The sequence below is a fragment of the Grammomys surdaster genome, unplaced genomic scaffold (genome assembly GCF_004785775.1).
Source record: "Grammomys surdaster isolate TR1022 unplaced genomic scaffold, NIH_TR_1.0 123550, whole genome shotgun sequence".
Taxonomy (NCBI): Eukaryota; Metazoa; Chordata; class Mammalia; order Rodentia; family Muridae; genus Grammomys; species Grammomys surdaster.
The window spans coordinates 4,989-23,454 of record NW_021618765.1 but is presented as its reverse complement, the minus strand read 5'-3'; the positions used below and the strand labels follow the sequence as shown (position 1 = coordinate 23,454).

At 33.8% G+C, this 18,466-nt stretch overlaps 2 protein-coding genes across 2 annotated transcripts; both read right to left on the bottom strand.

The window, feature by feature from the left end:
- Window positions 1–1,481: 1,481 nt before the first annotated feature.
- Window positions 1,482–2,417, bottom strand: LOC114636333 (olfactory receptor 6C3). The gene has a single exon (XM_028784475.1). The coding sequence runs from the start codon at window positions 2,415–2,417 to the stop codon at window positions 1,482–1,484; it is 936 nt and encodes a 311-aa protein (XP_028640308.1).
- An 8,784-nt stretch (window positions 2,418–11,201) lies between these two features.
- Window positions 11,202–12,140, bottom strand: LOC114636331 (olfactory receptor 6C3-like). The gene has a single exon (XM_028784474.1). It carries the CDS (start codon window positions 12,138–12,140, stop codon window positions 11,202–11,204), a length of 939 nt encoding a protein of 312 aa, XP_028640307.1.
- Window positions 12,141–18,466: the final 6,326 nt, after the last annotated feature.

The following is an 18,466-nucleotide window of genomic DNA, read 5'->3' as shown; positions in this document are numbered from 1 at the left end:
GTAAAAGGCATTTGAAAATACTTAATTAGAAGGCACATGCCAATATTTAGAGTACTAAAATTACTCTGAAACATTAAATCCCCCCAAGATATGTCATTTTCTCATAGTGGAATGCTTTGGCTTTTGGATCTTAAAAGATAGTTAAGATTTAAAAATCTAAAAATTCCTTCCAAATACATTAAAATTGGTATAAAATATTATTATTCATTTTTCACGTTTCATTTTATATATAATGGTATTCTACACACTGGGAAATAAATATGAGACACAACATTTTCTAACCTGCATTAGCTGGGAAAATATAAAGGAAAAAATAAATGAACTATCACACAGTATAATTATTCATCAGCCACAGACACTTCAAGGCAGAGTACAAGTTATTGTACTGATGCTCTCATTGTTGAAATGATTAGAGGGCATTCACAAATTACCTGTTGTGTTTTAAAGAAATAACTCACTTAATTTACAGAGAAAACAAGTCTGGCACAGTTTAAAATATACAAAGTATAAACTCGCATTTAAGATGCACTGACATAGAGCATATTGCTCACAGAGAGTATAAAGGACATAGAGAATCTTAAATGCTATCAAAATGTAAATTAATCTTGAAAATATGAAAAATATAATTTGTAACTATTATGGAGGATTTTGATGACAGAATATATGTAGATTATGAACATATAAACATAATTAAAACAGTTATATGATATCCTCCCACGAACTATTTCTTTTTCTTTTTTTTTTTTTTTGGTTTTTCGAGACAGGGTTTCTCTCTGTAGCCCTGGCTGTCCTGGAACTCACTCTGTAGACCAGGCTGGCCTCGAACTCAGAAATCCGCCTGCCTCTGCCTCCCAAGTACTGGGATTAAAGGCGTGTGCCACCACCGCCCGGCTGAACTATTTCTTTAAAATACATAACATTCTCAGAAAAAAAAAAATCTGTGGGAAAATACATTTTATTATTTTTGTTAATTATTTAGGAATTTTGCACAACATAGTTTGGTCAAATTCACCTTTGTACAATTCTTCCACGAGCTGTCCACTTCCTTCACAATCAACTTTGTGTCTTTGTCCTTTTTTGAACACCAAGGCCCAGATATTCTTATGTGTGTAGCCTTCCATTGGAGTAAGACCAGTTTATCCAGGTCTATGACCTGAAAAGAAACAAACCCTTCTTTTCCTGGCATCCAAGAATTGCTAAGAGCTCCTATGCTATGGGTGTAACCTTGAGCCCAAGTTTCCTCTCGGTACTGGGATTTGGTCTGGCTTTGAGTTTTTCCGTGCTGTCAACATTTATTAAAGATTTCAAAACAACCATGTTTTCTATATACTTGATTGTAGAAATAAGAAATAAACTGTGAAACTATAAAAGTTACTACAACGTAACACACAAACTATCAGAGAGCAAGGATACTGAATAATTTCAAGATTAAAAATCATTATATCTTAATAGAGTTCTTTATTTTTAATGTACTTTTAATTTCATTTGCTTACAGAAAATACTAGTTTGTGTACTGCACCTTTGAATGCTTGCTTTACTTGCTGGTTCCTTAGAGTATAAATGAAGGGGTTTAACATGGGGACAACAGAGGTATTGAGAATTGCCACGCCTTTGGTCAATGAGGCCTTTTCTTTTGCAGAGGGATTGGCATACATGAATATGCAGCTTCCATAAGAGAGGGAGATGACAATCATGTGAGAAGAACAGGTGGAGAAAGCCTTTTTCCTCTGACTGGTAGATGGAATTCTTAAAATAGTCCTGATAATGTACATGTAAGATAAAATCACCAATGCCAATGTGAACAGCAGAGCAACCAAAGCAACATAGAAACCAACCACTTCCAGAAACAGTGTATCTGAGCAAGACAGTTGCAAGAGGGGGAAAAAGTCACATGCAAAATGGTCTATGACATTAGAAGCACAGTAATCCTGCTGGAGCAAAAGCATAAGGGGTGGGAAAACAGTCAGAAACCCAGCCAGCCAGGCACACAGCACAAACAAGGTGCAGAGTTTCCTGTTCATGATGGTTGTATAGTGAAGGGGCTTGCAGATGGCAACATAACGGTCATAGGACATAGCAGTTAGAATGTAAAATTCACACACCCCCATGAAGATAAAGAAAAAGAGTTGAGCAGCACAGTTGTTATAGGAAATTATCTTATTCCGAGTGACAATAGACCCCAGAAATCTAGGGATACACACACTTGTAAATGAGACTTCCAAGAAAGCAAAATTCCGGAGGAAGAAATACATTGGTGTTTGTAGATGGGAGTCTACGAAGGTCAAAACGATGATAGTCAGGTTTCCAGTGACACTTAATATATACGTGATTAATAAAAAGAGGAAAATCACGATCTGAAGGTCAGGGTCATCAGAAAGGCCTAAGAGGATGAATTCTGTAATCTCCGTGTGATTCATATCCTCTCTCTTCTCCCCTCCTGCTGCTGCTTCCTCTTCTATTTCCTCTTTTAAAGATATTTAGGGTAAAAAGATACTTTTAAAGGAATTGAAAGATATGGCTTACAATTAATATCATTCTAACTAATGCAGTTCTAAATTATCTTCTATATTTCATGACAATCAGATATAAACTATCATTTTTTTCATAAAGCAAGTTTATTTCAGAGAACAGATTTGAAACCATAGAATTTGGTAGCACACGGGTTTTTCAACCTGTACAATGTGCCCCTTTTACACAAAATATTATTTAGTTACTGAAAGGTTCTAGATATAAACTATTATTATTGCATAGGCTTGGTATATATTTATGAGTGCAGCTTATTTAATAGCCTCTTAAGTAAAACAGGAGATGTTGGGAAATTTTTGTATTGTAAGTCAAATCATTAAAAGATGGAATATAAAGTCAGTAATTTTTACATCATGTTTAATTAGGACAAAGCATTATTAACACTTGTTTAAGCAATATGAAACATGAATTTTCCTTTTTAAGTTAATGTAGATGTCCTCCTAAAAACACAAATGTTTTTCTAGAGCTTTTGAAAGGTAATGACAGCTCCTTATTCAGAGATAGAAAGAGAGAAGGAGAGAGAGAGAGAGAGAGAGAGAGAGGTGAAATCAACCAATAATTCTTCTTAACAAATAAAGTATTTAAAAATTATTATCTATATTTAAGTAATTAAATTTATTTTAATAGCAATATTGTGGAATAACTGTTAAGAACAAGAGAAAATAATATACATTATATGATTAAGAGAATTTTTTAATATTATCCTATTTAAAAATTGGAGAATGTATACCTTAGATATTGACTTATCTTATAATTGAATCAATATATGCAACCGTTGATTCTGTCTGCAAAGTTAAAAATGCATGTACTGTACAAGAAAATTTTCCATGTGAGATTAAAAGACATATACTATTTGTTAAAACGGAAATGGAAAAAGTTGTTACTTGCCTTAGGTCTTGGTAGCTCTGTCTCTTGAATTTTCCTACTCTATGTTTTCACTTGATCATACTTTTGCCTATTTTCAAAGCTTCATGGATAGATAATCTATTCCCCAGCTTTCTTGTTTCACATAAGATCACTCATTGTATAAGTCCATTCATCCACAGGGATACCCAGATATACACACGAAAATGTTCCCGTTCATTTTCACCTATTTAGCTACTTCTCAGCTTTTCAAAGACAACACTAGAAGATAAGATATTCTTTAGATTTTGTCTGTTAAATACTAAAAATCATTGCCTCTTTATTTTATAAGGGTAGGTGTTTGCTCTAAGTAACAGAGTGTAAAGGTAAGGCTGCTCTGCTGGACACTTGTAACACTCATATTAATCAGACTTTATTTAATTTTATTTCTTTTTCATGATGACTGAACAGAAATACTTGAAACAAAAATAGATTACTAAAAACCCTCACACGTCTGGAAATATACTCCAGTCTTCTATAATCTTAAGTAGCAGTTTAGGAAGGGCTATTTAAAAAGAGAACAGATAGATGGAACAACATGGCTATTATAAGTACAAATGCTTCTGACAGCTTTTGCTTATGTAACAAATGCTCAAAGTGTATCTGTCTTTACTTCAAAAGCCTTGGGTCCTTGTGGACAAAATAAAGCCCAGGCCATAGCTCTGCTGTCTTGTAGACCAAGGGGGATTTCTAGAACCCATCCTTCAATATTTCAGTAACCTCTAACCCTGCTCACCAGTGGATCTCTCTTGAGAATGTGTTAATCATTGGATCCCAGAGAGCACACAATGTTGTCATCTTCTAAATACCTACTGCCATTAATTACAAAGGCTACATGTATTATTCTCATCTAATAATTCATGATCGGTAAAAATAACTATGAAATGTGCTTTCTTGAAAACCTGGAGCCCTTAAACAATTGATATTTAACTGTATTTTTCAAATGTAATTTTTCTACACGTTTGGTGGCTTACTCTTAGTTTTGTTAAGTGTCAGAGTATCACAAAATAAAAGGTTATAATGCTGTGTTAAATATTAACAATTAAAACACATTGTGCTCACAATGAAACAAAATGACATTTTACAATATAATTTAATTCTCAATATGTTTAATTTCGACATTCATATTTATTGTACGTTAGCCTTTATAATGTTTTAAACAATCTATTAAAAATTTAATAAGAAATACTAAAGAACACTGATTTTATTTATGTGAAATTCTAGTTAACTATATTAATTATTCTTTTTTATTAAATATTTTCTTTACATTTCAAATGTTATCTGCTTTCCCTGTTCCCCTCCCCATGAAACCCCATCCCATCTCCCCTCCCCCTACTTCTCTTCCTCACATTCCCTTACACTGAGGCATTGAGCCTTCACAAGACCAAGGGCCTCTCCTCCCATGCATCTTTGACAAGACCATCCTCTTCTACATATGCAGCTGGAGCCATGGGTCCCTCCATGTGTACTCCTTGGTTGATGATTTAGTTCCTGGGAGCTCTGAGGTGGGAGGGTGCTCTGTTTGGTTGATATTATTGTTATTTCTGTGGTGTTGCAAACCTCTTCAGTTCCTTCAGTCCTTTCTCTAACTCCTCCATTGGAGACCCCATGCTCAGTCCAGTGATTGGCTGCAAGCATCTGCCTCTGTATTTGTCAAACTCTGGCAAAGCCTCTTAGGACACAGCTATATCAGGATCCTGTCAGCATACACTTCTTGGCATCCACAATAGTGTCTGCATTTGGTGACTGTATATGGGGTAGATCCCCAGGTGGGGCAATCTCTGGATGGCCTTTCCTTCACTATCTGCTCCACATTTTGTCTCTGTATTTGCTACTCTCCGTATTATGTTCCCCCTTATAAGAAGGACCAAATACCCACACTTTGATTGTCCTTCTTTTGAGCTTCATGTGGTCTGTGAATTGTTTCTTGGGTATTCTGAGCTTTGGAGCTAATATCCACTTATCAGTGAGTATATACCATGTGTGTTCTTTTGTGATTGGGTTACCTCACTCGGGATGATATTTTCTAGTTCTATTCATTTGCCTAGGAATTTCATGAATTCATTGTTTTTGATAGCTGAGTAATACTTCATTGTCTAGATGTACCACATTTTCTGTATCCATTCCTTTGTTGAAGGACATCTGGGTTCTTTCAAGCTTCTGGCTATTATAAATAAGGCTGCTATGAACATAGTGAAGCATTTGTCCTTGTTATATGTTGGAGCATCTTTTTTTTTTCAGATATTTGACAACGAAATATATGTAACCAGATAATGAGGACATATTGCATTTATTATTTAATAACTAAAATGAATACTGTACAATTTAATAATATCAATGTTAATAAAATGAAGTGTTATGCATTGAGATAAAGCAACTAACCACTTATTTAAGGTAAAAATGAGATGTACATATGATAAAAGTTTTATTTTATATTGTCCATCTCATTGTGTCCCAGTTTCAGCCTTCTAATCAAATTCAAATTGGGTATCCAGTACTTTTCATCTCACTGTCAACACATGTACTTATAGTTTCTATTTGCTTTATATAACATTAGTCTTTTATAGAAATAGTTCAGGTGTAACTTATATGAACATCTCGACTTTAGAATGGCTTGTGACCTTTTTATGTATCACAACTTCATATTTGTTGTACACCAACACATGATAAATCTGGCATGAAGAATGGGTTGCATTTTATATATTTCTTGTAGTCTTCTAAACAGACAAGAGCCCATTTCAAAAAATTTTATCTTTCTACACTTAAATTTGTAATATAAAGTTTATCATTATGTTGATGATTTAACATAGATTATTGCTGTGGTTTGAATGTGCTTGGCCCTGGGAATGGCACTACTAGGAGGTGTGGCCTTGTTGGAGGAAGGATTGGACTGAGGTCAGGACCCCAATGGAGTTAGGGGATGGAGTGAAGGAGCTGAAGGGGATTGCAAATCCATAGGAAGAACAATAGTATCGCCCAACCAGACCCACCAGAGCTACCAGAGGCTAAGCCACCAACCAAAAAGCATACATGAGCTGGTCTGTGCCCGCCCACTACACACATGTAGCAGAGGACTACCTCATCTGACCTCAGTGGGAAAGAATGCACTTAATCTCATAGACATTTGATGTCCCAGGGAAGGGAGTCGCTAGTGCAGTGAGGTGAGAGTTGTTGGGTGGGTGAGAGAGCACCCTCTCAGAAGCAAAGGGGAAAGGTGTAGGGTTGAAGAACTCCTGAAGGGGGACCACGGAAGGGGGCAACATTTGAAAAGTAAATAAATAAAATAATTAACAAAATAAAATAAAAGATCCAATATACAAAGTAGGAGTGGTGTACTATGCTTGTATTTTGAAAATCTCATGTTTTTGTTTCATATATTGATATAAAATAACCTTGATAATTATGTATAATTAGTTTTTAGAAAATTGAACTACAATATTACAAAAACTGCCTGTGGTTTCTGGAGTCTTAAACTAGTCCAAAGATGTCTGTATAGGCTATCCTGAGGCACTGACATCATCATTTAAGTTTTTCTTCTTTAGCACAGATCCGTAATTTTTCCTAAAAGAACATAGTTCAGCTCTCACTGTCATTTGTTTTCAATGGCTTTATCCAAATTATTTCTAGCTTAACCTCCAAATAATCTGTCTAATATTGAATCCTTGAAAAGGAAAATTAACAGTGATTTTATACATTTAAATGAAATGTTTATATAACATCTTCAATGACTTACATTTTGAAAACATTCTCATGCCCTGCTTTCCCCAAATCAAAGAAGTATCGATAACAATCCTTCAAGTAAACTTGGTTAAGATTTGGAAAATTTATTCAATGGCCAAAGATAAGGCTTAAAGGATCATAGGATGTTCCTATTAAAGACAGAAATGAAATTTTTAAATGGTTCTATTTTATTTCCTATGTGTGTGCTCTGATTTAATTAATTTTTGCTGCATGTAACTCAATAACTTTATAAGAATAATATTTTCAAAATCTCTATATTTGCTTGTCTTTAATTCAATTAAGCCTCATTAAAATTAATTGAAAAAAATTTATAAGCTAATCTTAACAAATTTCATTTGTGACATATTTTTCTTTCTACTTTATACACTTGAAGCGCTGTTCAAAGCTTAAGATAAAACATATCTAACATCAATGATTACCTCAGGGTGTGGGAAATAAATCTACTCATAACTGCATTGGAACATGCTTCTCAGTATTCAGGTATCACAAGATCTAGGTCATGACACAAGAATTCTTTTGAGTCAATTTCTATTGAACTGAATAAAACAAAGATTCCTCATGAGAGGCCACTGAGTGCTTAGAAGATTTTCATTATTAGATTTCCTTTTACTATTTCCACATTATTTTACATATCTTTTCTTAGAAAAATATTAGTCTTATATTATTGATTTCAGTAATGAGGGCATTTAATTGTGAGTATTAATACCAGTGTAAATAGAAATAAATCAAAGATAATAGAGATCAATATATACATTTGTTTATATTTAATAACAAATGAATAAATAGTAGCAATCATTATTACTGTAATGTTTTATGGCAAATATTTATTGAAAACCTCATACTTTCAATTCATTAACTAGCATCTATAATTAAGCAGAGATGAAAGAAGAAATAACAACAAAATTGTTATATTGAAACACTGTTTATTTGTTATTTAGGGTGTTAGAGACTGAATTTAATTTCACAAAAAAAAAAAATATGAGCTTTCCCATCAGAGAGAGCTGGAGAAAAGCACAAACAGACATTGAAGAGACTTGTGATAGTGGAAAAATGGCTTGATGTCCTTAAGGTTCAGTTTCTCTGCTTAAAATGGAGGTGTAACTAAAATACATTTTAAAAGTATTTTATTAATTAAATAATTGTTCTCCATATATATGTGGCTCACAGGCTCCAAGAATAAATAACAGTACTAATTATTTCCTTTTTATTTCAGTTGGAACTAATTCTCAGCTTTGTAAGGGTTATTCATAGCACAGTGGTTTTTTTAAAGAGTTATTTTTCTAGTTAGTATAAATGTTTAAGAAAATAAACTTTTTACTGTATTTTTAAGTTAATGATCCCTTAACTTATTTGTCAAGAAAAAAGAGGTTATCTAGTTGGTGCAAGGAGGGGCCATTTCCACACAGAACTAGACAAGTAGAGTTCACTAGTGATTGCACTGATATGTGAAGGGGTACCAAAGAAAAGGAGGGGAGTCCTTAAAAAGATACAGCCACTCTTATCCCCCCACAAACTGGGTGCCTGGGGGTATTTTGGGTTGTTTTAATTAAAGAGGAATAAAAGACCAAAAGCAGTTGATGAATGGAGGAGTATAGTCCAGGGAGTAGAAGAGATGTTTGTCGACTGGGGTGAAATGATTACCCTCCATCTGCTTGCATCCCCCTCGGCTCCTCTGCCAAGAAGAGGGCAGCCTGCAAAACAAATGAACAATTATGAGATTCCTATGTACTTCAGGCAAGAGTCTGGAGAAGACTAAATGGCTTGCCCTCTGAGAAGATGAGGAGTTGTCTAGTTTCTCTGAAAGGATGCACCTTCTCCTAGCTTCTTTGTAAATCATGCTGTTCTTGATTCCTGTCGGTTTCTTCTTGATGCCATCTTTGGAGCTGGTGTATGTCATTTTGCTCTTAAGGATTGTATACCCTGGTCCAGCAGCATCTTCATGAAGCAGGTTTAGTGTCATCCACAGTTTGGCCCTGAGAACTTGGTGAGGTCACCTTGCCCTCCTCCTGGATACTCAGGCAGAAAAGCACTACCTCTAGTACTTTCTCACTTCCTCTGTGCTGACAACTTGACCACCACTGCAACTCGTATCATCAGTGACAACCACACCTGAGGCCATGCTTCCAGAAGCAAAAGAGTGAAAAGAAAAGCCACAGAACTGAGCCATCTTAGCTGCTGCTGGGAATCAGCTGAACTGAAACTTTTCATCTCATTTGCACTTAGAAAAATACGGCTATTAACAAATGAAAAAAATAAAATAATGCCATTTAATAAAATGGCATTATTATTCATAGAAACTTCATGATATACATTAATTCACCATATATGGTCATATACCTAGCCATTATCAAATATAATCTCTGATAACCTTGAAAACAGTCCTACATAACCTGTAATTCAATGAAATATAGACACAAAATAATAATCCTACTTTTTAATTAAAAGAAAGAAATATTGATATAATAAAACAAAGCATATATTCTATAAGATTCTAACTATATCAAGCTTAAAAATAAAGTCTGATATAATAAATTTAGTTTGATTAAATGTTGAGCTATCAGATAATGAGTCCAGGTTGAAGTTCACATCTTCCACTCTCTTCTGTATGTTTGATATTTCTCCAATTTTCGCAGTTTTACTAACATTCAAAATTCTGGAATACTGAGTATTAGCTAATGTCACTTCTCCAACTAAAAGAAACCAACTTTTCTAAAAAGCATCTATTCTTATTTTCTCTGAACTAATTTTCTATTATTGTAAATGTTTCTGTATTGGTTTCCTTATTTTATTGAGTTGGACATATTTATTTAACCAAAGAAAAATATCAAAAAGAAGGTCTTTTAAAATTGTTTGACATATTTCTACATACATTTTATCTACTCTGTCTGCAGCCTGCTCAAGGGAATAAATTAAACCACCAAAATTTACATAAAGGGAATATAAACAAAATACAAAGAATATAAAACATAGTATAAATTTGTGTCAAAATTAGAGCTAAAATCTTCAGAGAGAGTGGGCAATGAGATTAAGAAGTGAATGATAAGCTTATAACTCCAAGTATGAATGTGTTTGCAAAATTTTTTGGAGACAGAGTAGCAAAATCTATAACCTGAATTAATAATCTAAATAATCTAATAATGAAAATATATATACATGCCCCATGGAAATTTTTCCATGGAGCCATGAATTTTACCATGAAGGTTAAATAAGATACAAAGTAAGATAACTCAGGCAAGAGAGGACATAAAATAAGTGCTTTATAAACCATTCATACTATGGAAGAAATTCTCAGATTCCTAGGTCTGGTCAGAATAATTATGACTAACCCTTTTATATATTCTATAACCAAACACAGATCAACACAGACAACATAAAACATTGGCTATAATATATACTTTTAGAATAACTACAAAATAGAGAATGTCATGAACTTCAAATTATTTCTAAGTAGAAAAATAAATACATCATATAAGTATAAATATTAAAGATATTTCTTTAAAATATTTATTTAATAAAGTCTTACTATAATTTTATATTAGTGCACAGAAAAATTCATTGTAATATTATCAAGATAGTGTCTAATCTTATATATCAAGACTGTAAAATTTTTTATTAAGGATAAACACATTGACATGTGTTCTCCAGCAAATGGTCTTCTAATCAGAATTGTAAAATATTCTAGAATCTGAACGTCAGGCTTGCGAATTCCAGTTGCTCTGAAGAAGCCAGGAGAAAAAGATGTTTCAGATCATTTTGGGCTATGCACCAGACTCTTATCTCAAAAATGAACCTAACAAACAAGCAAACCGAAAAAGGACTGAACGAATACCAGAATTGTAAATCATTGCTTGCATTTAGCATACACCAGTCTAAAAGCAACCATGCTGTAGTATCTTTCAGATTAATAGTAAGCCAAGACCAAAGTGCTCAGCAACATAGACAGTTGAGAGAGAGGGAAACGATGGGAGAGTACAATGAACATCATTTTGTCTTTATGTCATTGCAATATTTGTTCCTTTTAACATGTATCCTCATTTACTTCTATAAAGTACTACTTTATGAATTAAACCCTTGAAGGCTTGTTTTACTTGTTCATTTCTCAATGTGTAAATAAAAGGGTTCAGCATGGGAGCGATTGAAGTATTGAGAACAGCCACTCCTTTGGTCAGTGACGCTCTTTCATTTGCAGAAGGTTTCACATACATGAAAATGCAGCTGCCATAAGAGATGGAGATGACAATCATGTGAGAGGAACAGGTGGAGAAAGCCTTTTTCCTCTGACTGGCAGATGGGAACCTCAGAATGGTGCTGATGATGCAGATGTAGGACAAGATCACTAGAGCCAGTGTGAACAGCAGAGTGACAAATGCAAAGTAAAAGCCGATCATCTCCAAACTCCTTGTATCTGAGCAAGAGAGCTGTAGAATGGGGAAGTAGTCACAGGAGAAGTGATCAATGACATTAGAAGCACAGAAGTCCAACTTGAGGACCAACATTAATGGTGGGAAAATGGTCATGAATCCTGCCAGCCATGAAGTGAGGACAAGAAAGGTGCAGACTTTCTGATTCATGATGAGGGTGTAGTGAAGTGGCTTGCAGATAGCTACATAGCGATCATAAGACATAGCAGTTAGAAGAAAGAACTCAGACACTCCCATGGAGATGAAGAAATATAACTGAGCCAAGCAGTTGTTATAGGAAATGGTTTTGACTTTAGTAATTATTGACTCCAAAAATCTAGGGATTGAAACACTGGTGAATATAATTTCTAAGAAGGAGAAATTCTGGAGGAAGAAATACATAGGAGTCTTTAACTGGGAGTCTAGCAAGGTGAGGATGATAATGGTTAGGTTTCCAGTGATACTTAATATGTAAGCAATGAATAAAAGGATAAAAATCACAACCTGAAGTTCTGGATCATCAGATATTCCCAAGAGCACAAATTCAGTAATCACAGAATGGTTTTTCATACTGCTTTACTATTAGCAGAATCTATTGATAAAAAAAGAAATCAAAGTATAAACCTAATACATAAGAATTAGGTTAAATATTAGTATTACCATGTGCAATAAGCTAATAGGAATCTTCCTATAAGATTTTTACCAAGTCTTTTCATTCCTATTAGAAACATACAATTTACAATTATATACTTATTTATATAATTTATGTATATATACATGTATATATACATAAATTATATAATTATATATTCATATAATAGCAAATACTATAGATGTATATATAATATTCTAAATTAAAATTTATGATTTTGCTTAAAATCACCAATAATTTTACATGAAATATCTGTGTTTAGTCAGAACTGCTATACACCCTTAAATCATGGATTCTTTCAATAAAATTCACATATATGTGTAATTTTGATATGAAGACTTTTATCAATTTCCTATATTTTGTTAAATTATGCTGATATATAACAGCTAATTTAAAATACAATGCCATTTCCAAATTTCTATAATTTAATGATAGAAAATAATCACATAACCACATCTGCCAAGCCCCTTTCCTGTTATAATTACTTTTATTCTTATAGGTATCAGTTTAAAATGAACATGGAGAAACACATTTGGCATCATGAAAATAAAGGCCTAGATGAGCTTTGTTTGTAAAAAAGAAGTTTTGTCTAGGATCAACTGCATTATCTGTTCTTATCAAGTTCTTAATCTATAGGAATGAAAACATAAGTCAAGAGATTAAACATAGAGATCAGTAATATATCTATGACAGTGGGATATGTTTATGTCATTTTACATTTATTTACTATGATCACTTTGGGCCATCTCCTTAAAAATTTTTGAGTGCAGAAAAGAACATTTAAAGTACTTTCTAAATCTCAAAATAAACCATTGCATATTATTCTAAGGACTGATCAGAATATATAAAATTTTCTATAGGATTTACCTTATTTAAACTACAAAGCACTACACTATACCATTCTGACTTTAGTCCCTCCTGCTACTTAGCAAATACCATAGTGTCTGTGAATTATGTTCTCAACCATATTCACTTTATTATTGTCTTTATAGGGCAACACATCATGTGGTAGACGTTAAAACTAATGATTGACATTATTTATTTCTATTTTATATTCTGGCTCTCAAAATTGTGTATATTTAGCAATGTGTGTGTGTGTGTGTGTATGTGTGTGTGTTATTAATGTGCCATAAAAGACATTAAAATGAAGAGACTAATACTGTGGATTGAACAATGAATGAAATATACTGAAAATATAAAAATCAGTAGTAATAAATTTATATTAAAATCTTTCCACTTTTTTAAAAATAAACCTTTAGATGTCAGAAAATATTCATTTCTTCACAACTATGGAATGTATCCTTGGTATGTCTGATGACACCATAAAACATGTAATCCTAAATTAGTCTTTATTTACTTAAAAACAAGTTGAAATATATTCATAATATTCTTCAGAACAAATGTTTGTTATCCAGCTCACCTTTGTCTCTGCTACACAGGATGTGTCACATAGAAATATCACAGGCTGGATTGCTTCTGAGATTTCTGGCAGTTTCATAAATAAAGCATATTTATCTTTCATACCTTTTATTGTTTCACAGAAACAGACCTAAGATCCAAATTCCAAAACTTGCTATGGTAATCCTAATAGTTCTTGAAGCAAATTTAGTAGAGAAACTACTTTTAGAAGCTGGAAGGTGAAACCTTTCAAAGCACTCTAATTAAATTGACATCAAAGCTGCACAAAGATAACAGAAAGTGACCTTTTCTGGCTGGTGCAGAAATCCTGAGAGACTGGACTGGTGACAGTAAGGATACAAGCAGAAACAGGTTCATAAGACACTGTGATGTCACAATATAAGGAGACAATGGGAAAACTGTACCAATCAGCTGATAATATCTGACCTGGCTTCCCTTTGGCCAAATTTAATTTTCCTAATAAGCAGATAGACTCAGTCTATACAATGAAGGTAATGTATTCTCAAAGCCTGTGGGATTTGCCAAATCCAATCCTACAATGATTCTTCTTTGGATGTAGGACACCTAGTTTACTCATTAGTAAATCTCTCTGAACAAGAATGAGTAATGAAAACTATAATATCTTTAAAAATTAGAACTGTACTTCAGCTGTATTTTATTTTGAATTTAATAATTAATAATAATAATTATGACTCTAGTATCATAGTAGTATACAGAAACCTATCAGTGTATTTCCTATCAGCTATTCATTACCCTCAAACCATCAAATTTACCATCATAAAAAAAAAACAGAATAGTCTGCCAAATATTTATGTGTTAAGCTATTTGCTTACTTAATCCGTGTTACAAATTTCCCAAAGACAGTAGTTATATAATCATGTCACATTAAAAATTCTGCAACTTTCTTATTCAGCTTTTTTAAGCATACAGTTCGCACTGAGTGTTATCCCTATCACTTTATCTAGACAAACTTCATCCTTGTGTAACTGTTATGTGGGAAACTTAAGGAGAGTTAAATGCAATTCATTAATTTAACTTTTGATTGAGAACTGGGAATTTGGTCATTACTAAGTCACCTCACTGGTTATGATGCTGCAGTGCTTCTATTTGCACACATGTGACAACTATTGGCACAATTTAAATAAAAACTTTTGATAGATACTTCATTTCCCTTTCACAGATTATGTTAGTGATGAGATTACATGGTAGCATAGAGCAACTTTAAATCAGGGTTTCCTAGTGACTTGAGAGAAAGCACTAGATAGTTTTCTCCTTTTCAATTCTACTCCATATAAACTTATCTATGAACATTGTAGCCAATATTGAGGATGGGTCATCCCTACTACTTAATCCCCTTGAGAAAGAAAGGTCTTACAGTATAAACAAAAATGTGCAGTGTAGAGGAATTTTAATCCAGGAACATGGCTGCTCTGACCACATCCAAACACCTTCTAGGTCTGTGTGATCTGGCTGATCAAAGACATGCCCTTAGTACACATCTTTAATCCCTCCGACTAGAACTCTTTAGCACACAACTTTAAATCCCCCCCAAAAAAATGATTTCTAATTAAAGGGCAAAGTGACAAATCAGAAAAAGATTTGACAGAATCTTTTTTTCTTTTTTTGGTCAGGAAATGGTTTATTTCATCTTATATCTTTATATCATAGTCCATCATTGAAGGACGTGAGGGCAGGAGCCTGGAGGCTAGAGCTGATTCAAAGGATATGAAGGGGTGCTGCTTACTGGATTGCTCCTCATGGCTTAGCCTTCTTTCTTACAGCATCCAAGACGACTTGCCCAGAGGTGGCCCCAACCTCAATAGGCTGGATACTTTCACAACAATCATCAATCAAAACAATGCCCCACAGAGATGCCTATAGACCAATCTAGTGGGAGCAATATCTTAGTTGAGGTTCTCTTTTTCCCAAATGACTAACTTGTGTCAAGTTGATATAAAACTAGCCAGAAGTGTTCTTTTAATAATTCTTTCCAGCACATTAGCATTGAAGTATTTTTTAATATAAAAATGTTCTGGAAGTAGTATAGATTAAATTAAAGGTGATGTAAAAATGTGCAAGTTGTGCATAGAAACTAATTTTGTATTAGAAGAGAATCACTTCATTATTGTATCCTGTAAATCAGAAACTTTAATTTCCTCAAGACAGTAATCTCTAACTTAACTAGCAAATCTAAAGTCTACTGAAGTAGTTCTTTGTTTTACAAAGGTGTTTCAGACTAAGGTAAACTTGAGAAATGGCCACATGACTTAGGGGTTTAACGTCCATTATAACCCAGGACTCAGGTCCTCCCTGACCCGATCTTCTATAAGCATATCCTCAGTGACACATCTCTTTCCAATATCTTTCAACTGTAACTAGGTAACACACTTTGCTTTGAAAACTATCCTGGTAGCACAGTGTACCTGATAGATAATTGGCAGTATCACTGTGAAGTCCAAGAGTCTGCTTAGCAAGTAACAGAGATGAAGTCAGGTTGGATAGTAGTGCTTGTTGTATAATCTTCTTTCGTCTTCAAGCTCAAATACTTGTCTTCAACTACTGTGTCATCTTTGAAATCTTACTTTCTTCCTCCTTTCAAACAGAGTCACAGATAGGATAGATCCAATTCTCAAAAGAAAGACTACTAAAGAGCAGTGTAGGGAGAGTCAATGAGCTCTGTTCAGTTAATTGGGAGTTGATAGGCTTCTTGAATGTTCATGGGCATGTCCAAAATTGACTATATAATCTGTCACAAAGCAAGCTTCAACAAGAAGATTGATTATTTCAACAAGAAGATTGAAATAATCCCATGCATCCTATCAGATCACCATGGATGAAGACTTGTCTTCAATAACAACAAAAACAACAGAAAGCTCACATATACATGGAAGCTGAACAACGCTCTACTTGATGAAAACTTGGTCAAGGAAGAAATAAACAAAGAAATTAAAGACTTTTTAGAATTTAATGAAAATGAGGACATATCATACCAAAACTTATGGGACACAATGAAAGCAGTGCTAAGAGGAAAACTCATAGCTCTAAGTGCCTACAAGAAGAAACTGGAGAGAGCACACACTAGCAGCTTGACAGCACACCTGAAAGCTATAGAACAAAAAGAACAAAATGCACTCAAGAGGAGTAGATGGCAGGAAATAATCAAACTCAGGGTTGAAATCAACCAAGTAGAAACAAAAAGAACTATACAAAGAATCAACAAAACCAAGAACTGGTTCTTTGAGAAAATTAACAAGATATATAAATCCTTAGCCAGACTAACCAGAGGGCATAGAGACAGTATCCAAATTAAGAAAATCAGAACTGAAAAGGGAGACATAACAACAGAAACTGAGGAAATTTTAAAAATCATCAGATCCTACTACAAAAGCCTATACTCAAAAAAACTGGAAAATCTGGATGAAATGGACAATTTCCTAGACAGATAACAGGTACCAAAGTTAAATCCGAATCAGATGAACCATCTAAACAGTCCCACAACCCCTAAAGAAATAGAAATAGTCATTAAAAATATCCCAACCCAAAAAAAAAGCCCATTACCAGATGGTTTTAGTGCAGAATTCTATCAGACCTTCAAAGAAGACCTAATACCAATATTCTTCAAACTATTCCACAAGAAAGAAACAGAAGAAACACTACTCAATTCATTCTATTAAGCCACAGTTACACTGATACAAAAATCACACAAAGACAAAACAAGGAAAGAGATTTCCTTTATGAATATTGATGCAAAAATACTCAATATTATTCTCACAAACTGAATCCAAGAACACATCAAAACAATCATACATCATGATCAAGTACCCTTCATCCCAAGAATGCAGGGATGGTTCAATATACGGAAATCCATCAATGTAATCCACTACATAAACTCAAAGAAAAAAACCACATGATCATCTCATTAGATTCTGAGAAAGCATTTGACAAAATTCAACACCCCTTCATGGTAAAAGTCCTGGAAAGAACAGAAATTCAAGGCTCATACCTAAATAGAGTAAAATCAATATACAGCAAGCCAGTAGCCAACATCAAAATAAATGGAGAGAAACGTGAAGCAATCCTACTAAAATCAAGGACTAGACAAGGCTACCCACTCTCTCTCTCTACCTTTTCAATATAGTACTTGAAGCCTTAGCCAGACCAATTAGACTACAAAAGGAGGTCAAAAGGATACAAATTGGAAAGGAAGAAGTCAAAATATCACTATTTGCAGATGATATGATAGCATACTTAAGTGACACCAAGACTTCCACCAGAGAACTCCTAAACACGATAAACAACTTCAATAAAGTAGCTGATTATAAAATTAACTCAAACAGATCAGTAGCCTTCCTATACTCAAAGGATAAACAGACTGAGAAAGAAATTAGTGAAATGACACCCTTCATGATAGTCACAAATAATATTAAATATCTTGGAGTGACTCTAACAAAGCAAGTAAAAAATGTGAACGATAAAACCTTCAAGTCTCTGAAGAAAGAAATTGAAGATCTCAGAAGATAGAAATATCTCCCATGTTCATTGATTAGCAGGATTAATATAGTAAAAATGGCCATGTTACCGAAAGTAATCTACAGATTCAATGCAATCCCCATCAAAATTCCAATTCAATTCTTCATAGAGATAGAAAGAGAAATTTGCAAATTCACTTGAAACAACAACAACAAAGCAGGATAGCGAAAACTATTCTCAACAATAAAAGAACATCTGGGGGAATCACAATCCCTGAACTCAAACTGTATTACAGAGCACTAGTGATAAATACTGTATCGTATTGGATCAGAGACAAGCAGGTAGATTAATGGAA

Excerpts from the sequence above, each read along its gene's own strand:
- LOC114636333 (XM_028784475.1), bottom strand. The coding sequence starts at position 2,417 with ATGAATCACACGGAGATTACAGAATTCATCCTCTTAGGCCTTTCTGAT.
- LOC114636331 (XM_028784474.1), bottom strand. The coding sequence starts at position 12,140 with ATGAAAAACCATTCTGTGATTACTGAATTTGTGCTCTTGGGAATATCT.